This window comes from Nuphar pumila, chromosome 5, assembly GCF_984573655.1.
Source record: "Nuphar pumila chromosome 5, dmNupPumi1.hap1.1, whole genome shotgun sequence".
Taxonomy (NCBI): Eukaryota; Viridiplantae; Streptophyta; class Magnoliopsida; order Nymphaeales; family Nymphaeaceae; genus Nuphar; species Nuphar pumila.
Window position 1 is genome coordinate 4,243,805 of NC_143253.1, and position 24,659 is coordinate 4,268,463.

The 24,659-nt window shown below is 34.4% G+C and overlaps 1 protein-coding gene across 2 annotated transcripts; it reads right to left on the reverse strand.

Moving 5' to 3' along the window:
• Positions 1–444: 444 nt before the first annotated feature.
• Positions 445–18,359, reverse strand: LOC149836532 (uncharacterized). 2 transcript variants are annotated; one of them, XM_090007030.1, is made up of 8 exons: positions 18,193–18,359; positions 17,442–17,565; positions 2,010–2,206; positions 1,852–1,924; positions 1,721–1,767; positions 1,533–1,595; positions 865–1,000; positions 445–781 (listed from the first exon to the last, which is right to left on the reverse strand). In XM_090007030.1, exons 1-8 carry the CDS (start codon positions 18,193–18,195, stop codon positions 768–770), a joined length of 657 nt encoding a protein of 218 aa, XP_089863156.1. In that variant the 5' UTR covers positions 18,196–18,359; the 3' UTR covers positions 445–767. The 2 variants fall into 2 exon arrangements, with proteins under 2 accessions (XP_089863156.1, XP_089863157.1); XM_090007031.1 differs by lacking the exon at positions 18,193–18,359 and having other exon boundaries at positions 17,442–17,679.
• Positions 18,360–24,659: the final 6,300 nt, after the last annotated feature.

Below are 24,659 nucleotides of genomic sequence, written 5' to 3' on the forward strand. Positions count from 1 at the left end.
GATCAAATAGACTTCAGACATAGAGATCCAGAGGCGTTTGTACGTAATGGCACCACTACCAAATGTTATCCCTGTTATTTGGCCTGTTAAGCATGAAGTTTGTGTTCATTTGAATGACAATTTTATTAATAAAAAAAGTCTAGGTTCTGCTACAAGTCTCTTTGCTGCAAAATGCAATTTCAAAATCTTGATTATCGGTTGTTTCAATCATTTGCTAACCACCACCCACAAGGGCTCCCCTCACCTGGTAGGAGCGACTTGTGAACGTCACCAAGTTGACCGAACGTCACAAGTTCAAAACCCACGGGTGGCATTGGGTGTACACGGTTGGCAGGGGAAGCCTCAAGTTTACCAACTGGAGGCCAACCAATGTGCAGTCGGACATGGGGTTTTATCACTTGGATTATTCAAAAAAAAAAAATCATTTGCTAACCACCACCACCAAATAAATTTTGGAATTTATAAATATTCAAAAAGAGGTTAAAATATCAATACGTTGCAGTACTTTAAGTCAGCAACCAGATTTTGAAGTAGGCCAGCGCAATGTTCGGCTCCAACTGAAGCATTATCATCAGACATGAGATCATTCCTAACAAGAACCATATATGGGTTATTCAAGAAATTCCCTTAAGAATAAACAAGCATGAGATCATTAACCGATGATCTATTTGTGCCAACAAGATGCGGCGGATATTATCTGATCTTTCCCTCTAATGCCAGTTGATTTTAACTCAAACAGAACGACCACCAGAAATCATCTCCAAACATTAATCATCGGATTCTGCAATTTTGTGAACTAGAATTGATTAAAATACTAAAGGTTAGAAGACAGGCAAGTTAAAGAAAATTAATGCAATGAAATACCATTGATGACTTCCATGCCACCGCCTTCTTGATATACGCCTAGAGGTGAGCCATGGATGGACAATAACATCTCACCATGCTTTGGCAACCTTAAGGTTTTTGGGGTTGTGCCAACAGACAGCCTTTGACTTTGTACCTGTTAGAAAGGATTATCTACCCTCAGATGACAATGGATTATCATGGTAACAAGAATTATTTCATATTAATACAAGAATAACAAATCCTCAGCGAAAAGCAGGGAAGCAAAGCTCTCTCTCTCTCTCTCTCTCTCTCTCTTTCAATTTAGAGATTGCAGCAAGTGGATATCGCTGCTAGATATGGTTTACTGGCTATTTCATAAATTATTTCTATTGAGAATGTATACGAAGCAATGAATTGCAGTACAGTGGAGTACCCATGGACATGGCTTGGAAGCCTGCAAATATTAAACAAAAATATATTGCAGGTTTTACCAGTTAATTCAAAAACAACATATAGCAGGTTAAAGCAGTAAAGCTCTAGAGAAAAAAATAATAGTCCAGTGACACTTCCAAAGGGTTGACATGAATGGAAAGAGTATTAAGAGTAAGAAAAATATGAAAATAGAAACTTGTGAGTAGCATAATCATCAAATGCAGATCAATCACTCCTAAGAGACCACAAAAAGGAATTAGCAATCATATACAAACCCCAGGAGTTTGGAAAGAGTCGTGCATTCCAAGCATCCTAGCATCCCAATTTTCTTCAAAAACCTACGCCAGCAAAAGGAACCAAGAAAGGATAAAAGTTCAGCAGATGATCACTTGATCAGCAAAAGACCAATAAATTTCTAGGACTAAAAATCTGAAGTATCATAAGAACAATTACTGTTACATACAAAATCTGGGATATGCACACTTGCTGCCCTCAGAAAGCTCTCTCTCACTGTACAAAATTAGACAGTTCAACTACACAATAATTTTAACCCATCTGTCATACGTGTACATAATATGTTTGCAAGAGCCTAACCTGCCTTGCTTGAAAATTCAAGGCCACCATTTCCTGGAAAAATATCAGCATGATTGGGCAACATTGAGGATGTCTGATGCATAATAAAATTCAATAATTTAAAATATGTTACTACATTACCATGTAACATAACTACAAACTAAATAAGAACACTTGACCTTCCATTCCAATTCATATTCTCCATCTTCAGTAGTTTTTGCCACACAAATGTTAGGGCAATTTTCCTTCAGAAAATCTAGCAAAGGAGTTTCAAGTTGCTCCTTGTTAAAGTATGAGCGCATAAGATGCAATTGGTTCAGTAAATGTGCAATTTCTGCATCACAAATTGCACGCATAGCTGTGATTCGTTGTTCAACTGCAAAAGTACATTAACAAAAACAAAATCAGCATAATGAAGCATATACGGGACTAAAAATGTCATAGGCAGCTTCTTCACACAATGCAAGAGTCTTGAAAGTAAAGTGCACACTTCCTGATGTATAACTGGCCAAACAACAGTGCAATAGACCAAGGAGCAACACATAAGATGAGAGTAATCCAGAAACCAATAATTATGGAAAATTTTCTAAGCACACAGTTAAAGAAAACTATATGAAGAACTTTCAATTTTGAGGGATTAGCTTCTTTTTATCAATATGTTCCATATCTATTTTTTTTACTTATGCAGGAAGATGCACAATCTCGTTTGAAGAGATTAACATGGCACTGAAACATGACCTGACATGCAGAACAATGAAAAAAACCAGCAATAGAACTTGAATTTAGGGATGTACATGTAATACAATATTCGACCAAAATCCGACTAAGATCCGAATCCGATTAAGTGTAAATATCGGGTTTTGGACTAGTCGGATCTGGATGTTAAAATGTAAACTGTAATATATATATATATTGTTTAATATTATTATATTTTCTTTTATTATTTTTTTTCTATTTTTCTTTATTTTCTTTTTTAGCATCTAGTTCAATAGAAACTAGATATTTGATCCAGTCAAGTTCCTGTTGGAACTTGACTGTGCAAATAGCTGTTGGACTGTAGTCCAACAACTATAATAAATGTTGTTGGACTATAGTCCAACAGCTATAATAATAAATGTTGTTGGACTGTAGTCCAACAGCTATATTAAGAGACGTTGGAATCCAACGTCTCTTTTGGAGAGCTCAAAATGAGCTCTCCTCTCTCTTCCACTTTTTTGTATATATAGGGGTGGACCCCTTCAATGTAAATAACCATGCTTCTTAAGCATTTTGTTCATGAATAAAGTATTATTTATTTTTCAAGTGTTCTTCCTTTTATACCCTTTCAAGGGTCATGCTTGTAGTGTCTCCAATAGACACTTGTTTGTGAGTTATTTGTGCATTTGTTGAAGACCACCATTTCATTACATGGTATCAAAGCTACGAAATCCTTAGATCTTGAAGTGCTTCTGCCTCAATTTCCGTGCCACATTTACAAAAGGTGTTTCATCACCTTGTTCTTGGCTCAAGAAGATTTGTTTGAAGAAAGGCGAACTTGTGCTACAAAAATTTTGGTTTTGTATCCTCTCTTATTCCTTTGTCTACTCTTTTTCTTTTTCTTTTTATTTTTCTCTCTCTCCCCTCCTATTTATTCCTCTCTTACCCTTGTAAAAGATGGATGACAATGATAAGATCACCATCATTCCTATGAAGCTAAATGATACTAACTATGTAATGTGGGCTTCGATTATGAAGCACCACATTTGGGGAAAAGGTTTATGGGGGTATAGTGGATGGTTCTGATTTGGAACCTAAACTATCTCTTACCAAGAAAGAGGGTGATACAAAGGTTCCTCTAACGGAAGAAGAGAAGAGTAAGGCGTTAGACACTTATGAAAAGAAATGGAAAGAAAGAAGGATAGGGCATGCAAAAATTATGTCATGGCTCATCAATAGCATAGACATTAAAAAATGCTCTAGTCTAGCTAAGTTTGAGCATGCCGATAAGGCTTGGGAATACCTAAAAAACATGTATTCCCTTAAAGATATTGCACATGTATGCAATTTACAAGATAAAGTTCGGACAGTGACTCAAAAAGATAAAACTATTCGAGAATATTATAATGAGTTGTTCGAACTTTGGGAAGAGTTTGCTCTTCTTGAGCCCAAATGGCATTGTGCCGAAGACATCGAGCTTCGCCAAAAGCAACTCGATATGAAACATTTCTATCAATTTGTGAATGGTCTAAGGCCGGAGTTTGAATCCACCAAATCGGCCCTTTTACATCATGGAAAAATTCCTTCTATTGTTGATACTATAGAAGAGTTCACTATGGAGGAAAATAAACTTAGAAAAAGTACTCCAAGAGTTTATGATGACTCCGTTTTAGCTGTATCTAGACCGGGGAATCATACTCGTACTTACAAGCCGCCTCAATGTCCAAAGTTAAAAAGAAGAGAAGAAAAAAGAGTTGCATCTGTTGAATCTGAGTCAAAAGATCAAGATGCACCTGTGTCTATGGCTCAACTGATGGAAATCCTTCAACCTCTTCTCAAAGGGGTATCATCCTCAACCGAAGCCTCAACTGGAGCGGCAGTTGCATCTTTCTCTGGTCCAGGTAACTTTCCTTGGCTTTTAGATTCTGGTGCTTCTTTTCATATGACCCCAAATGTTAATAGTCTATCCGAATGTCTTAAAAATAACTCAAGTGTGTCAAAGGTTTTTACAGCCGATGGCACATCTCTTGAAGTAAAAGGAATAGGATGTTTTGAAAATCTTCAAAAATCCAAAAGATTTTTTATCCCAGAAGTTAGATATATCCCTAAACTTAATTTGAATCTCTTATCTGTCTCGCAAATATCTGATTATGGATGTAATATCTCCTTATCTTCTCATGGTTGTTGGGTACAGGATCGCCAGTCAGGGAAGCTGATTGGGGAAGGCCATAGAAAAGGAGGACTTTATTACATGGACTTTTTGGAATTACCCAAGAATGCATTTTGTTATAATATTCAGAAATTAGAATTGGATTTATGGCACAAAAGGCTTGGCCATCCTCATATGTCTAAAATTCAATATTTTCCAAGTTTGGAAAAATTTTGTAATTCTGAAAATTTTTCTTGTAAAGACTGCATTCTTCGCAAAATGAAAAGGTTATCATTTCTTAGTAGAACTTTTGTTTCCTCATGACCACTTGAGTTAATACATTCGGATGTTTGGGGCCCCGTACCAGTTATTTCTAAAGGTGGTTATACATATTATGTCATTTTTGTTGATGACTTTTCTAGACATACTTGGATTTATTTTCTTAAACATAAATCTGATGTCTTTTCTAACTTCCAAATATTTCATAAAATGGTTAAAAATAAGTTTCAAAATGATATTTCTGTTTTTCGCACTGATTCAGGGGGAGAATTTATGTCCAACGAATTCAAAGACTATCTCAATTTACATGGTATTACACATCAAAGATCATGTTCACACACTCCACAACAGAATGGCCTAGCCGAACGCAAACATCGGCATATTACGGAAACTACTAAGACATTGCTAATTGCAAATCAAGTTCCAAAAAGTTTTTGGGCTGAAGCGGTCCTAACTGCCACCTACCTCATTAATAGGATGTCATCTTCCTCATTAAATAATACAACTCCAATAGAAAAGCTTGTTAATTTAACTCCAGATTATTCTAGATTAAGAGTCTTTGGATGCAAATGTTTTGTTTTCACCAACAGAAATGACAAACTCTCTCCTCGTGCAATCCCATGTGTTTTTTTAGGATATGCTGATAAGCAAAAAGGCTACAGGTGTTTCGATTTTCAAAATGACAAATTATATGTGTCAAGAAATGTATCTTTTTTGGAAAAAGAAAGCTTCTTTGAATTTGAAAAATCCAAGGATGTCACTGAATACTCGTTTTTAATTGATCCAACTTCAAAATCCAATGAATGTGATGTTGGATGTGACCTTGACAATGATCAAAGTCCTATTGTTGTTGAAAATGATGATAATGAAGAGCAAATTCATAGGGATGTTAGTCTACAATATTCAAGACGTAGAGAGCAAAATCTTCCATGTGTATTACAAAAATACTCTGAAGTCTCACCTAGAAGAACGTCTAGAATCTCTAAACCTCCAGAAAAATTTGTGTCTTATGAATCTTTTTCACCCACGTATAGGGCCGCCATTACATTAATACAATCATATGTTGAACCATCATCCTATTCTCAAGCAAAAAATCATATAGAATGGATAGAAGCCATGAAAATAGAATTGGATGCACTAGAAAAGGCCAATACTTGGACGATACAAGATATCCCTCCGGGTAAGAAACCTATAAGTTGTAGGTGGGTATACAAAGTCAAAACCAAAAGTGATGGGACCCTAGAAAGATATAAGACCCGTTTAGTAGCAAAAGGATATGCCCAAGAGTATGGCATCGATTATGAAGAAACATTTGCTCCTGTGGCCCGTATGACCACTGTTAGAACTTTAATAGCCTTGGCCTCCATTAGAACATGGCCTATCTTTCAATTAGATGTCAAAAATGCTTTCCTGAATGGGAATCTCGTTGAAGAAGTATACATGGAAGCTCCACCTGGTATTAGTATCCCTAAGGGTAAAGCTCTTCATCTAGAAAAAGCTCTTTATGGTCTTAAACAGGCTCCAAAAGCCTGGTATGACCGATTTAGTCATGTTATGCTTGATATTGGTTTTCAACCTTGTTTAACTGACACTGCTTTGTTTGTTAAGAAATCTGATGCAGGCATCATTATTCTTCTTCTCTATGTGGACGATATGATCATCACCGGAGGCGACAAACAGGGAGTTGCAAATGTCAAATCTCTTCTTAAAACTTACTTTGAAATGACTGACTTAGGTTTATTAAGATATTTTTTAGGCATTGAAGTTGCTTATTCCCCTCGGGGGTATTTGATATCTCAATCTAAATTTGCTCTTGATATCGTTTCCAGGTCTGGAATTACAGATGATAAGAAAGTAGACACTCCAGAAGTTGTCAATGTTAAAATGAAAAATTGATGATGGAGAACTTCTTGATGATCCTACTCCTTATAAACAGCTTGTTGGAGCTCTTTCTTATCTTTCCATTACTAGGCCAGATATAACTCATGCGGTTCATACAGTCAGTCAGTTTCAGCATGCTCTCACCTCAGTGCACATGGGAGCGATTTTGCGTATTATTAGATACTTAAAATCCTCTCTTTCACGAGGACTCTTCTTGTCTGCTTCATCTTCATTAAATTTAATTGCATATACTGATGCTGACTGGGGAGGTGATCCCAATAATAGACACTCAACTAGTGGTTTTTGTGTGTTCCTAGGTGAAACCTTAATTTCGTGGAGGTGCAAGAAGCAACAGAAAGTCTCTCTTTCCTCCACCGAAGCTGAATACAGAGCCATGGCAACCACCACTATGGAGGTTGTTTGGCTCAGACGATTGCTAGCGGATATGGGAGCTAAAGCAATGCAAGCTTCAAAGATGTGCTGTGACAACAAAAGTGCGATCTACATTGCAAGCAACCGGACATTTCATGAGCGCAGTAAACACATTGAGATGGACTGTCACTATGTCAGAGAGGAATACTTACATGGAACCATTGATCTGTCATATGTTACATCAGAATATCAATTAGCAGACTTCTTCACCAAGCCTCTCGCTGCTCCCAGATTTCACTTCCTCTTAGACAAACTTTCGCTCATTGTACCGTAAGTTTGAGGGGGAGTGTTAAAATGTAAACTGTAATATATATATATATTGTTTAATATTATTATATTTTCTTTTATTATTTTTTTTTCTATTTTTCTTTATTTTCTTTTTTAGCATCTAGTTCAATAGAAACTAGATATTTGATCCAGTCAAGTTCCTGTTGGAACTTGACTGTGCAAATAGCTGTTGGACTGTAGTCCAACAACTATAATAAATGTTGTTGGACTATAGTCCAACAGCTATAATAATAAATGTTGTTGGACTGTAGTCCACAGCTATATTAAGAGACGTTGGAATCCAACGTCTCTTTTGGAGAGCTCAAAATGAGCTCTCCTCTCTCTTCCACTTTTTTGTATATATAGGGGTGGACCCCTTCAATGTAAATAACCATGCTTCTTAAGCATTTTGTTCATGAATAAAGTATTATTTATTTTTCAAGTGTTCTTCCTTTTATACCCTTTCAAGGGTCATGCTTGTAGTGTCTCCAATAGACACTTGTTTGTGAGTTATTTGTGCATTTGTTGAAGACCACCATTTCATTACATTGGATTCGGTTATATCTTTTTCCATCCTACTCTGAATTCGGTTAAGTTGGATTCGGTAATGCATAGATCTGACCTATTGACATTCCTACTTAGATTAGAATGTGGCCCTTTGATAGCACGCCAAACACCAGGTAAGCTAAAGTTTGAAATTGAAAAAGATCAATAGAACGAACAACATTTCAAGGGCCACAGTCCAAGGATAAGTTTCTTTGATAAACGACAAGTGCCAGACCAATCCATAACCCTAGGAATGTGAAATAAAAAATGATCCGTACAACACAATGAAGATATCAACGGTAGGTCAGTCTTAAACTGGTAGACTGTATTCCAAATGACTTCATAAGCAAGAAATATACATGCACAATACCAAGGCTAGATGTCATGTTTATGTTTGATCACATTAGCAAACATGATCTTCACCTACAGAACCAAGCCCTCCAATTTCATAACATTGCTTACACTACACCAACACAGTGTCCATTGATGAATCTAAGCGCCTTGCTTCAAATCATGCTGAACACTAAGTTATCACAGTCCATCCTTATGTTACATTGTCTTTAAGACTCCAAGAATAACAGAAAAGAAGAGCTGCATGCTTCTCAGGATGGATATTATGGGATGGCCCAACAAGCAAATATAGGCATAAAGGTACAAAGCACGAACCTTCCCAATGGACACTCTAATGCAGAGGTCCCAAAAGTGGTTTGTACTCCTTATCTAAATGCTCATAGGACCACAAGCTATATGCTACAACAACTAAAGTGGTCAAAAGTACTGCAACATTAACCAACAAAGCAACAAAAAGTTGATAGCTCGGCTACATACATGCATACATACAAACAGTGTTGTGAGAGGCGTACGCCTCAGTACTTGAAGCGTACGCCTCACAGGCGAGGCGCACGCTCAAGGTACTGAGGCGCACACTCAGTACCTGAAGCGCTGCCTCCTCAACGGTGATTTTGAGATTTTCTTTTTTTAACAATCCTGGCCAGGTTAAAAATGATGAAGATATCGAGCAATTTACAACATTATGCCTAACTTATCATCTATTTACAAAAGGCCGTTTGATTTCAGGGCTATTACATTAAACAACCTGTTTATTTATTTTTGTTAAGGTACTTTATCTGAATGCATTTTAATGGCAGCCTGAGGTATAAAATGGTGTTTTTTTTTCCAGTTTTTGTAGGACTTCAAGGCTTACATGTATAAGTTTTAATTAAACAAAAAAACTTTTGAGGGGCAGGGCGGGTCTGTCGGCGACCTCATGGATCTGCCGGCAGCCTTTTTTTATATATACATGGAAAAACCGCTCTCAAGATCAGATGTAGCCAGTGAGGGTCTGTCGGCGGCCTCATGGTACAGACTACAGATTGTCGTCCTCCAATGCATAATTTGGTACACTCTCCTCCTCTTCCTCTTTGAGTACCGCGGTGCACGGTTTCTCATCGGCGAGCAGTTCTTGGAAAACGCTGCAAGCATCGTCTCATTCAAGGTCGATTCTGACTTTGCCTCCCTGTTCGGCCCCGATCAGTTAATGGCAGACGCAGAGATCCGTGATGAATCTTTATTTTATTTTCTTATGATTTTGTACTAAAATAACTAAAAGCAAATTAGTAGTTCTTATTTAAAATTTTCATTATTTTATTAATATTATATATTTTATTATTCTGATCATGAAGCTTACGCTTGGTGGAGGTGGGGACTGTTAGAAGATAGTTGTTATATATATATATATATATATATATAGACACACACACACACATTTGTATGTACATACACACATAGCACAATCCAAGGGAATTTTGGTCTTTGACCATTGTAATAGGTGTCGCCCCTTAGGGGGACTTTTTGTGGTTTTTATTTTTTATTTAATGTATATTGTTGTATTGTCAAAGGCACTTTTGTCCCTTGACAATACAACAGTCATATAGCTGTTGGGAGCTCCCAACGGCCCCAACAGCTATTTCCTTGAAGCTTCTCACTCCCACCTTTGTATATAAATATGGGCTTTGAGCCCTTTATAACTCAATGCATTTTTTGTGCATTTCAAGTGAATAAATATGATTTTTTATAGTGTGTGTTTGTTAAGCCCCTAAGTGGCTATTATGCTTTGCCCTCTTTGTGGAGTTTGTATTGGACTCTTGTTTGAAGTGTGTGAAGAGCCCTTGGTTTCATTACATGGTATTATAGTCATTGTTATTTTGATCGTGGTAAATGCGTGTTCGTGTTGACGTGAGGTCATGGATCATATGATTGTGGACCCGTGGTGCCCAAAGAATTCCGCCTTCATTATCTTCTTCCTCTTCTTATACCTATGGAGGTTGAACGAGAAGTGATCACCACTATACCTGTGAGGCTCAATGACAAACTATGTGATGTGGGCATGCATAGTGAAGCACAAAATTTGGGAAAAGGGCATATGGGGCTTGGTAGATGGATCCGAGAAGGAACCAAAGCTCGTGCTCACCAAGAATGAAAACGACAAAGAGATTACACTTCAAGGCGATGAGATGAATAAAGCCGTTACCGACTACGAAAAGAAGTAGGAGTGGAAGATGGGTCATTCCAAAATCATGGGATGACTCATTAATAGTGTTGAAATAAAAACAATGTTCTAGCTTAGCAAAGTTTGAATTTGCTAGTGATGCTTGAAAATATCACAAAGATATGTATTCTTTAAGAGATATAGCTCATATATGTAACCTCCAAAAAAAATAAAGAACCACAACCCAAGGAGATATGAGCATAAGAGAATATTACAATGCTCTATCGCTCCTTTGTGATGAATTGACTCTCTTGGAGCCTAAGTGGTATTGCCCACTTAACATTGAACTCCAAGAAAAGCAAATAAACTCGGAGCATTTTTATCTTTTCATAAATGGGCTTAAGCCCGAAATTTAAAGGAACCAAATTTGTCCTTCTTCATAGAAGAGTTGTTTCTTCCATAGTAGAAACTTTAGAAGAACTAATTATGGAAGAGAATAAATTGAAGTAAACCTCTTCTACCAAAGATGAGGAATCAGTGTTTGCTATGTCAAGACCCGGGAATTATACAAAAGCATAAAGGCCTCCTCACTTTGGAAGAGGCCAAAATGACTATAGAAAGAGCTCAGGTAATTATGGGAAGAGCTCAAATGACTATGAAAGAAACTCTACTGACTATAAGTACAAGAGAAGTGATAAGATAATATACCACTTTTTCAAAAAACCGGGCCACATCAAACCATTTTGCCCAAAAAGGAAAAATGAAAAGAAGGTAGCCTCTATAGGATCATCAAGTGAAAAGAGTAGCATAGATGAAGGTTTCAAGAACATCTCATTTGTCCAACTCATGAAAATCCTTCAACCACTAATCAAAGGTGAATCTTCCTCTCTCTCCGGTGCGGCCGTATCAACATGCATGGACCCCGGTAAGAACTCTTGGATTCTTGATTCTGATGCCTCTTTCCATATGAATCCAAGTAAGTCCATACTATCCAAATGTTTAATTAACTCAAATGATTCTTATGTTACAACCATCAATGGAACATCTTCGAAAATCAAAAAGCTTGAATACTTTTGAATTTTTTTCGAAAAATAAGCAAAATTTTTATGTCTCAAACATTAGAGTAGTACTCAAACTTAACCTAAACCTCTTATCTGTTTCTCAAATTACCGACCATGGCTGTGAGGTCACATTTTCATCTAATGATTGCTTGGTACAAGATCTTCAATCTAAGAAGCCGATTGAGCGAGGCCATAGAAGAGGAGACCTCTACTACATGGATAACTTGGAAATATCAAATCAATTTTTTTTAGTTTTATTGAAAAGAAAAGTATTGAACATTGACATAAGAGATTAGGACATCAAGTATGTCAAAAATATATATTTTTTCCCTTTTCTTAAAAATTGTAATAAAAAAGAGTTGACTTGTGAAGATTGCATACTTGGAAAACTAAAATATCTACCTTTTGGAAATAGTCAATTTGTATCTAAAGAACCTTTTGGGTTAATACATTCAGATGTACAGGGACCGGTATCGGTTATGTTTAAAAGATGGTTTCTTATTATGTAATTTTTGTGGATGACTATAATGGGCACACATAGATCTACTTTCTTAAACTCAAATCAGAAGTATTTGAATGTTTTCAAAAACTTCATAGTTATATTAAAAATCAATTCAAAACATCTATTAAAATATTTAGATCAGATTCCGAAGTAAATTTTTTATCAAAAGATTTTAAAAGCTTTTTTTATCAACAAGGGATTACTCATAAAAAATCGTTCCCTTACACCCTACAACAAAATGGGTTGGCCGAAAGAAAGCATCGGCACATTATTGAAACCACTAGAACTCTTCTAATATCAAAAAATGTTCCAAAAAGGTTTTGGGTTGAAGTCGTCCTTACGGCGGTTTACTTAATCAATAGAATGCCTTTCACTATTCTTGAAAACACTTCTCCTATTGAAAAACTATTTAAAATTCTTTTCAATTATTCAAAATTAAGAATCTTTGGTTGTAAATATCTTTTTTTTCAACAAAAATGATAAACTTTTCGCTAAGGCTATTCCTTGTGTTTTCCTAGGCTATGTCGAAAACCAAAAAGGATTTAGGTGTTATGATATTGAAAAATACAAGTTTTATGTCTCAAGAAATGTAACTTTTCTTGGAAATAAAAATGATTTTGGAAAAATTGAGTCTAAGAAACCATGTGGATAGTCTTTTTTGTTTGATATAATGAATGAGCATAATATTAAAGAAAGCATTGATGTTGATATGAATGAAAGTAGTGATATTCATGATATGCATGAAAGTGTCGATGGTAACACTCATGATTTATGAAGGTGATATGCCTATTGTTGAACCTCACAATGAATTTCAAACATATTATCATCGTACACAAAGTCAACCACCATGTGCATTAGAAAGGTATATCCAAAGTCACGACATAGATCACTCTAGTCTTAAAAGATCTACTAGGATATCCCAAGCACCTAGGATGTTTGTATCCTATGAGTCGTTTGAACCCCACTATAGAGCATGTCTTATGGCCATACATTCCTACGTCGAGCCTTCTTCCTATAATGAGGCCAAAAATCACCATGAATGGATTGAGGTCATGAATAATAAATTTGAAGCCATTGAAAAAGCCAAAACTTGGGAGATTCAATCTTTACCTATAAAAAACAACCATAGGATGTAGATGGGTCTATAAAGTTAAAACCAAAAGTGATGGGACACTAGAAAGGTACAAAGTTAGGCTAGTTACTAAAGGGTATAGTCAAGAATATGGAATAAATTATGAGGTAACCTTTGCCCCATTGGCTAGGATGACCACAGTTTGAACTCTCAATCACCATAGCATATGTTAAAAAATGGTCTATCTTTCAAATGAACATTAAAAATGTTTTTTTAAATAGAACCCTTAATGAAAAAGTCTATATGGAACCTTCACTTGGGTTAGGTTTGGCACATGAAAAAATTCTTCGATTACGAAAAGCTTTGTATGGCTTAAAACAAGCTCCTAAGGCTTGATACGATTGCTTTAGTGATGTGATGGTTCAATTAAGATTTAGATCTTGATATACTGATATTGCCTTGTTTGTTAAGTCCTCTGATACATGTATAATTATCTTACTCCTCTATGTGAATGATATGATTATTAAATGAGGTGATAAACATGGAGTTAGTCATATCAAGAATGTTCTCAAGAAGAACTTTGATATGACAATTCTTGGTTTTTTTCGATATTTTCTTGAGAAAGAAGTTGCTTACTCACCCTAAGGGTATTATTTGTCACAGACTAAGTATGACGCAAAGATAGTTGAAAGGTCAGGCTTTACAGATGAAAAGAAGGTGGACACGTTAGAGGTCATCAATACGAAAATGAGGATAGATGATGAAGAACCTCTAAAAGATCCCACTCCATATCGCCAAATGATTGGCGCCTTATCCTACCTTTTCATTACTCATCCTGATATTGCTCATGCTATTAATACTGTTAGTCAATTCCAGTGTTGTGAAAAGCGTTGAGGCGTAGCAAGCCGCTCCACCAAAAACCGAGGTGAGGCGTAAGCCTCGAAGCGTAAAGCGTAAGCCTCCAATTTTTTTTTTGAAAACTTTTAAAAAATTATAAAAAAATCTAAAAATACGAATAAATAAAGAAATGTTTTATTGATGAAATAACAACCAATAAGAAATAGAAAATCACAAATAAGTACTAAAAAATATGAGATTAACATATAAAAGTAACTAAAAACTGATTACATAATTGGAAAATATATGAGATTAACCAACAAAAGTTAAAATATACTAAGAAACTGATTACATAACTAAAATAACTGAAAAATATATGAGATTAACCTACAAAAGTTAAAATATATGAGATTAACATATAAAAGTAAGTTACTTTTATATGTTACTTTAAGTAACATAAAAACTGATTACATAACTGAAAAATATATGAGATTAACCAACAAAAGTTAAAATATATTATGAAACTGATTACATAACTGAAATAACTAGAAAATATATGAGATTAACCTACAAAAGTTAAAATATATGAGATTATTCTAAAAAATATGAGATTAACATATAAAAGTAAACTTTAAGTAACATATAAAAACTGATTACATAACTAGAAAATATATGAGATTAACCAACAAAAGTTAAAATATACTAAGAAACTGATTACATAACTGAAATAACTGGAAAATATATGAGATTAACCTATAAAAATTGCCTCACACCTCAGGCTTGCACCTTGAGGCACAGAGGGTCGCGCCTCAAGGCGAGGCGCACCTTTTGTGCCTAAAGGCACATTTTTTATAACACTAGTCAATTCTAACATTCTCCCACTACAGTACATATGAGTATTGTAATGAGAATAGTTAGATATGTTAAAAATACTATTAATCATGGTTTATTTTTGTCATCCTCATCCCCATTAGATGTTATTGCATATAATGACTCTGATTGGGGAGGAGATATAAATGATCGTCGCTCAACCACTAGTTTTTGTGTTTTTGTAGGTGATTCCTTGATATCTTAGAGGTGCAAGAAACAAGAGAAGGTATCTCTGTCTTCCACAGAAGCCGAATATCGTGTCATAACTACTATGATTTCTGGATTGGTGTGGTTGCGATAGTTACATGAAGAATTGAGGGTTTTTCTGTGCTCTCCCTCAAAGTTATGTTGTGATAATAGAAGATAGTTGTTATATGTATATATATATATATATACACATTGGTATGTACATACACACATAGCATAGTCCAGGGATATTTTGGTCTTTTGACCATTGTAATAGGTCTCGCCGCTTAGGGGTACTTTTTTGTGGTCTTTATTTTTATTTAATGTACATTGTTATATTGTCAAGGGCACTTTTGTCCCTTGACAATACAACAGTCATATAGTTGTTGGGAGATCCAAACGACTAGATTTCTAGCAGTTGGAGAGCCCCAATAGTTGTTTCCTTGAAGCTTCTCACTCCCACTTTTGTATATAAATATGGGCTTTGAGCCCCTTATAACTCAATGCATTTTGTGTGCATTTCAAGTGAATAAATATGATTTTTTATAGTGTGTGTTTGTTAAGCCCCTAAGTGGCTATTATGCTTTGCCCTCTTTGTGGAGTTTGTATTGGACTCTTGTTTGAGGTGTGTGAAGAGCTCTTTCATTACAGGGACAAGTAGCATTGGTATTAGACGTGCACCATCTCGTAGTGGACCTGGTGATAGTAGTAGGGGAAAAAAGGGAGGAGATATGGGATTTACGAGTCTAGGACGTGAGATTGGTACCTATTTATCACCTAGGATGATCAAATGTTTCATTGTCATTCATCAAAATGAATTAAAGCAAATGTTTGCTTCAGATGAGTGGTTTGTAACGAGAATTGTGCATAAACCTATTGGGGTTGAAATAGTGGAGATAGTCTTGAGTTTTGGAAGAAGTGCAATATGTTTTTTAGGACAACAATGCCACTCGTGAAAGTGTTGAGGATAGTGGACAATGACGAGGCTCTGGCTATGCCTTGTACGATGATATGGATAGGGAAAATGAACAGATTAGAGAAAATTTCAGCAATAAGAAAAAATATTATATGCCAGTTTGGAAGGTGATTGATAAGAGATGCACTCACCAGCTCCATCAAGACATTCATGTTGTTGTCTCTTCAATCCTACCATCAAATTCTTCCTCACGTTCATATATGATAGGGAAGTACAAACAGGTGTTTTGAACTCCGTTGAGAAACTTAATAGAGATCATAGTCTCTAGAGACAAATTCATTTGGAGTTAACCAAGATGAACAAAATGAGGGTGACTTTGGATAAAAGAACGCAATCCAATTGCGTATCTCATTGCGGTTCAATGTTATTGTATTTAATTATATATTTTTGTATTACAAAGATTTTCTCTCATGATATAATTTTTTTTGTTTAGATCAATGGCAGAATAGGTTTGGTGGAGATGCACCTTCATTATCTAGGTTTGCACAATGTATAATCAGGGATGCAATGTAAGTGGATGCGAAAGATATTTGAGTTCTTTTAGTGCATCCACAAAAAGAAAAGGAATAGATTGGAGCACTCTCCATTAAATGATCTTGTATTTGTTGCCTACAACATGAGATACAAGCAAAGGTAACATTAAGATATATGTTGGTGGATCCACTTTAATACACCTTGTATTCTAATTAATATCTGAATATTGTAAACAAATACAAAAAGAATCGAGAAGACGCCAGAGGAGCAACTACGATCCCATCAGTATTGACAACCTCAATATATTAGATGAGTGGGGTAGAAGAAGAGCTTGGTGTCTTTTGGATGATGGAGGTTGAGATGGAGGCTCAGGTGAATGATGATAATGATTATGCAGGCCCAAAGAAGAATGTGGATAAAGAGGAGAAGAAGGCAACTCAGAAGAAGAAGATCCATCATTTAAATATTGTTTTCATTATTGATAGATTGAGATGCTTCTTCTTTTGTTTTGTTATGTAACATATAACTTTGATATCAAACATTCATACTTGTGACTTGTGACTTTTGTTAAATGTTTGTTAGTATAGTATCCAATGTTTTACTAGTGCATGTTTATGTTTAATTACACATAATGCATATATTCATGTTTTTTTTTCTATTGCATTCTATAATTTTTTCTGATTTTTTTGGAGGTTTTTCTCTAATTTTTTTTTGTAATTTTTCATATTTTTTGTGGTTTTTAATTCAAGCTTTTTCTGATATAACAATATCTGAGGCTCATGCGATACGAGCACCGATACGCTATTTACAACATTGCAACTAAGATCACCATAAAGTTGGAACGAATACTAAAACAACTGCAGAAGTACATGAACCTGAAATTTTGATAGCTTACTTTGGTGATTGCTAATTGTTTTGTTTGCTACCTCTGGCTCCTTATATTGATCATCATGCTGGTCTGTAGCAACTGGGGATGATTCTTTTCTCGGCTTCTTCGCCTTCCTTTTCGCCATCGAAACCTTTAGAACGGAAAAGCAGACGAACGAAACTTAGATAAATCTGGAGCCCATATTAACAAGATATGGTGGTAAAGTCATGCATAACCCTGATTGAAACAAAGAAGAGGCATCCACCGTCTCTTCAGGAGGACAGCCTAATGGGCCATACACACACTTGAGGGCAAAACCTTGTTCAAGTTTCATCTTATACCCTATTTTTCTAGACACCCAAACTAAACAACACATCTTCACTCGCTCCCCACCACTTTTACTAACCACCATCCCCTTATTTTACAAAAATTGGATGTTTAGGAGATGTTTGGATTCACCCACTTTTACAAAAAAACAGGATACTCTCGAAATTTCACAACACAAGTTACTAAATCCTAACATATCCCATGTTTCCAGATAAAAAAGGTGCACTAATTGATCCCATCATGGAACTATAAAGCCTCAAAGGACTAGACAAGGTTGCATCTAATGCAAGGATGTAAAATGTGTGTCGTGAATCTCCATTTTTAGTTGGTAATTCGTTTAAAACCCAACCACAAAACAAACCCGCAATCGTTGAGATATGACCCGAAAAGGGGGTCGATTGGCGAAACCCCTTTTTGCATCCAGCCACATGGTGAGAGAGAGAGAGATTACCATAATGGTTTAAGGAAGCTCGACGGTGCCGGAGAACGCCGGAGTTAGGGTAAGAAGATGAGTGGCGAGAGGGCGGGCGGCCTCACAATTCAATTTCAAAGTTTCACACATTGCCATGAGACATGATCCCGTGAGCCGACCACTGAACGCAACACGGGTTCTCTCTCTGCTCACACATCGCTAACATTGTTAACGCCGTTTTTTATGATTTGCTAAAAAAACCAAGAATAATACCTGAAGAAATTCATGAAAATATAGATGAAGAACATGAAAAAGTAAATGAGGAAATTCAAGAACATTTACAAAGGAAACTACAAATAATAGTTGATAATTCTATCATTATTTATGTCCCAAGACATTGGCCAACAATAAATATAAAATTATGAGATTTATTAGTTGAAAGAGGTCAAAGAAAATTTTCTCTTGATAAAGACTGTAAACACTTTTTTATGTTTCATTATTATCAAGAATTACCAAATAAAGAAAAACATGATAGAAAATGATTAATTTATTTGAAAGATGTTGATAAAGTATTTTGTTTTTATTGTAAGTTATTCACCTTGAAACCTAATAAAATTAGGTTAGCTAATGAAAGAAGTAAAGATTTTAAGAACCTTAGTAGAATATTAAAATGTCATAAAACATCAAGTGAACGTATTCCTAACATGAATACTTAGGTTGAGTTAGATAAAAAAATATTAAAAAAAAGCCAATTGGCAAAAGTATTCAAGAAAAAATTAATAGAAAAAAATAACATTGATTTTTTTTTTTTAAGGATTATTGTTGTTGTTAAGACTCTTGCAAAAAATAACCTAGCATTTCATGGACAAAATGAGAAGATATATAAAAAACAATGAAGTTTTTTTAAGTTTAATTGAAATGATATTAGAATTTGATCCAACAATGAAAGAACATACGAGGGATATTAAAAATAATGACATACAAAATCATTATTATGAAAATAACATGCAAAATGAATTGATATTATGTAAAACCTATAAATTTTGAATATTATAAATAAATAAAGAAATCAATTTTATCCGCAAGTTAGAAATGTGTTTCTAGTTTTAAAATTTTATTTATTGGTATTTTACATGTACAATTTCTCATTTATAGACAATAAGGGAATAACTGACATTTATACAATTATTTCAGACCAATTACTATTTAAAATATATGATATATCATTAAAACTATTTATTTTAGTGAGTCATAACTCATCTAGGTGCTTTTAAAGTATTTTGAACCTAACTAAATGTATTTTGGTGGTTTTCAGAAGAAATTCTACTAAAGGGTATTTTATCATAAATAATTTACAAAGAGTATTTTAATCAAATAAATTATTATTTTAAAAGTATCAAAATTATGAAATAATTAGAATTAGTATAGTTATTTTGTGTTAGTAGTTGTAAAAACAAATTTTAGAAAAGGTTGTGGATTTTAGAATGCACCCAAAGTCCACATAGGTTTAAACCCAAATGGGCCGACCTAAATTAAGATTTTGTGGGGTCTTAAATAGTTAAATAAAATTATGTTTAACTCTAGATTGAACTTTGGACAACATGTGTATAGGTACGACATGTAGTTATTTTAGTTTATGAGTTTTACTTCTTAGAAATCGATATTTAAGGTTTTAGGGCTCTTTAGATCCAAAACAGATCCAAACAAAGACCTATTTGGAAATGCGCCTAAAGGGAGCTAGGTGGGGCCCACTAGGGCACCCCAAACCCTCTTCCTTATTTCTTTCTTCTAAAAAGAGGTTGACACCCCTCTCTCCTTTTTTCTCCTTTTGAGTTTTAAGAAAAAACTCATTTTCTTTTTCCATCTTTCCTTTCTCCTTGTAAACTGAGACAACCACCTAGGGATTTGCACCAAAAATACATTGGGATTGATGTCAGCCATTACCTCTCCAGCGTGAAGGTGAGATTCCTCTCCTTTTCCTTCTTTTCCCTCTATTTCTCATCTCTTTTTGGGTTTTTACCCTAACTGATTGCCCCAAGAGGGTTTTTTCTCAAATTTTGTGCCAAATCCAACCTTGAGAGTCGTGTCCCAAGCAGTTTGGACTCTCTCACACCCTAATTAACATGAATGGGTATGATTCTATCGTCTTCCATAAATTTTTCCATCTCATTCCCATTTTATTTGAGATTTTTTCTAGCCAATTTAGCCTAATTAGAGTTTTTATTGTTTTTTATGCATTTTCTTGCCTTGAGAATCATGCCCTAGCAGATCTGAGCCATTTCCACACACGTAGATGGGTAGAGGTATGTGTTCTTCACTATGTTCATCTTATTAATCAAAATTTGTTTTGATTTTTAGTGTTTTACCTTTGTTGACCTTTCCTATTTGATTAATTTTGGGATGTGTGTTGATTCTCTACCTTGGAAATTGTGCCCTACAGTTGACACCACCTCTGTCAGCTGCAACAACATTAATATCATCTGTTGTATCCTCTTCTTCTTTGTTTTTCATTATTTTGGTACTATTTTCGAAGGAAAATTGAGTTTTCTTTGGAATTGAGTGCCTCAGGATTTGTGCCACCGCTTTGCGCATGTTTTGGGTTGCGTGCTGAATAGAGGAGACACCCAACACATCCATCCAGCCCTGTTCTTTTTTTTTGGTAAGTTGTGTTTCAATTTTTCTGAAAAATTGATTTATCGATTTGTGTATTTTATTGATTAGTGTGCAGAAGGTCATTACGACCTCTCCTCATATTTGTGTTCAATGTTGTGGCGCTCTCCAACAACGAGAGTACACTCCAGTCGTGTGTTTGAGCTATATTGTTTCTTGGTGTTGCATGCACACACCAATTGTTCGGTGATTTTCCCAAAAGGCTATACGCGCAAAGTTTTGTGAAACCCCTTAGTTTTTCATGTTTCGCCATTCATATATTTTAAATTTACAAAGGTAAGATTCCTAAACTGAATTCGTGGAATATATAATTAGGTTATTTGATATTAATCTAGTGTGTTTTAGCGTTATGCTTTCTTAAGTATGTAGTGTAGTATCATGTTTAGAGAATTGGGTTTAGAAATGCCTAATTCAATGTTTATGCATGAAATCAATTATTTAATGCAATGGCTATATCATTAGCATGATTAAAATAGTTTTATTAGTTTGTTAAGCATGATTTTAAATCTAAAAATTTAGTTATGCCTTGAGAATTATGTCACACACTAAGTGTTTGGTAAAATGCCTAAGTGAGACAAAATTTTAGATTTAAATACAGCTTTGAATAAGACTTTCAAAATGTTTTCAAAGGTCAAATATGCATGTTTAAAACTCTATTTTGAAGTGGATTATATACACTTTTCAATCATGTTTTTTATTATGTCGAGTGGCATCATAAAAATGCATTTGAGTGTATGTGAATCTGCACAATTAACAATGTTAACACACACATCGCAAGTGCGGTTTTTGCACATGCACATGCATTGTTTGTGTTCGCAAATGAAAAGTGCTTAGAAGCACTTATCCATTCAGTTCGAATAGCATGAATGCTTAAAAATATATGTATTGCAATGTATGAATTGTCAAGCAGGTATAAAATAAAATGATACTTGAATGCTAAGTATCACTTGCAGCTAGAAAAGTCATGCGCATAAAATGCAAAGTAATGTGAAAATCGGGTAAATACCCATGGTAGGTGAATGAGATGCAAATGTATCACACAAAATGATATATAGTTATATGAAACATAATATGCGCATACACACCACTTAGTTGTAGATATTAGAATTGTTATGATTGAAGTTTGGAGATTAGGCTGAACCTAATTTGAATGTATGAGAATAAAAATATTTTTCTTATTGTGGTTTAAGAGACCGTGCTTGTCATGATTTTAGATAGCAGAATATGAAGTGTGTTTGTTGCAAGTACATGTTTGAGCATGCATTTTTTTGAAATGAATGTTGCATCATGGATGTGATGAAATGACTGAATAATATGCTTCTGCAAAATGTTTTTTTGTACAACATGCCATAAATGTTATAAATGAATTATGTAGAGGAGAATGCCTTGATTGTGACATGTACCCTGTTCACAAAAAAAATTATGATGTGACATGTATCACGCATGATATTTTGAATTATATGTGATATGTATCATGCATAAAAATATGCATGGTTGAATTCAAGCATATATAGATGTGTGAATAAATCCTATATAGAACAGGTTGAAATTGAGTCATGTATGATGGTATGCGTTAATTAATCATGCATATGTTATATTTGAGTTATGCATGTGGGCATGGATTGTTGAATCATGCATAAGGTCTTGTGAGGGTTATCATGTGAGATAATGATACTGAAATGTAACATATGACTTAATAATAAAGTTAACCCTATGACCACATGTCCAATTGAGATGCTGGTGAAGCCAGACTCTCAGAGATGGATGGGTCCATCCCGATCTCAACAAGATGGCTAGGTCTGTCCCAATCATATGTCTTTCTTGGAAAGAAAAATATGGTACAAATTGGAATACATTTTTTTTGTTACAAAATAAAGGTTAAGGGGACAATCCTACCCAAAGATGCATAAGGTAGGGCAAAAAACTCCATAGAGTAAAGGAATACATTTTTTTTTGTTTTTAGCTCGGGCGACATACATAGGCATAGGCCGGTATAAAGACTCTGTGTCCATCTCCTAATCACTGCATTGTAGGATTGACCGTCTGGGATAGACCGAACTATGCCATAAGAGGAAAAATAAAATACATAAAATAACAATTACTCGTATAGTTATTTCTAGGTGGCTATACCCTCTTTTATATTAGATGGGTATGAATAATTAAGAGAAACAATGAATTACATTTTTAGAATTACTGCAATCATGTGCATAAACATATAGGTGTAAACATGTAGAGTTTGCTAATGTTTACATATGTCATTACATATGAATTTATATTTGAATGAAAAATACATATTTTAGGTCATGTGGTTAACTTGTTGCTTCAAGCCTCATAATTTATAGTTTGCAAGTGAGGTGCTTGTGTATATATGACGTACGAGAAAGGTCGAGAGAAGGCTTATTCCTTATATGATTTAAATAGAAAAAGTGCATTAACTGTCCTAAGAATGAACATAATGATTTGATAAATGTAAGAATGCATATCATAGTCACAGACATGAGTATACTCTTTTTGAAAAAATAATGTGAATGCTTATATTTTCATAGACTATTATGTCTTATTAACTTGAAAAGCATGTGCGTATCAAGTACGCTGGAATGGTTGAGTGGGACTTCAACTTGTTTGACATATATAACTTTTTAGAAGTATATGCTGTGTTTGTGAGAGACTTTGATGTCCTGACTTGTTTAAAAAGCATATGTGTGTGTTTTACGTTGAGCATGGTCAAATGAGATTTGAGTTAATTATATTATATAGTTATATATAAATTGCATAATTATTATTCATTTATATGAATGAATAAATGAATGTCATTAATGGAAATGAATGAATGAATGTTATTAATGTGAATGAATGAATGTTATGATGTGAATTCTCGTGACCCTCATTTTATAAATAATGAAAATCATAATTTTGTTGTACCATTACAAACTTGATTTGTATTCTTCAAGTTTGGTTTTGAGTATCCTATAAGCATGTAGTTAATGCCTTACAACATTACATATATTATCCTGAAAGACTAAGCAAATGATGGTTTACTATGCACTTGTAGGGACCACTCTTACCTAAGTATGATCCCAAGAGGATCCAAACATTTTGATTTTGAGAAACTTGTAAATAATTAAACGTTGTTATTCTAGATCTTTATTCTTTAAGAATGTGTAAATATTTTGGAATGAGAATCCTTATGAATGTTGTCTTTTCTTTTACGCAATAATTGCAGTTAAGATTAAAATTCTCAAACTTTTACGTAACTCCTCAATTGTCTTAACTCTTAAATAAATTTTGTATTTTGCATTTTTGTATATGATGGTTTCTAAAGTAATAACCTTAATTGGGTTATGGTTAATGTTGATTTCGTACTTTATCTGATGCTAGAAGGCTAACATGTGCTCGCACTTGCGCTCAGACAGGTTGTCCAGTATTTAGAATGATTGAAATATGGTTATATATGAACTCGTTGACACATTACCCTCAGGAGTCATATAAAACTTTGTAACAATTGAAATTTCAAATTTTGTGAAAGTTTTTAAAATGTCAAATTTCAGGGGATGTTACATATTATTGTTAGCTAATAGTATTAAAAATGTTATTATTTTAAAGAATTAAAGAAGCATAATATTTTCCAATAATACTTTATTGTACACCTAATGCGAGTCATCAAGAGCAAATGATACTTATTTTAAAATGTGTTGATGTTAATTTCCACTATTTTAATACAAATAGAAGAGTTCTTTTTAGATTTTTTAAATATTGATGACACATCTAGACACGGTCTTTTTAATAAACTAATAAATATAATAAACAGTCTTAGACTTGATATTAATAATGTAAAA

Excerpts from the sequence above, each read along its gene's own strand:
- LOC149836532 (XM_090007030.1), bottom strand. Across the intron at positions 1,925-2,009 it reads AATATGAATTGGAATGGAAG|ACATCCTCAATGTTGCCCAA; the intron begins GTCAAGTGTTCT and ends ATTATGCATCAG. Across the intron at positions 1,768-1,851 it reads TGAATTTTCAAGCAAGGCAG|TGAGAGAGAGCTTTCTGAGG; the intron begins GTTAGGCTCTTG and ends AATTTTGTACAG.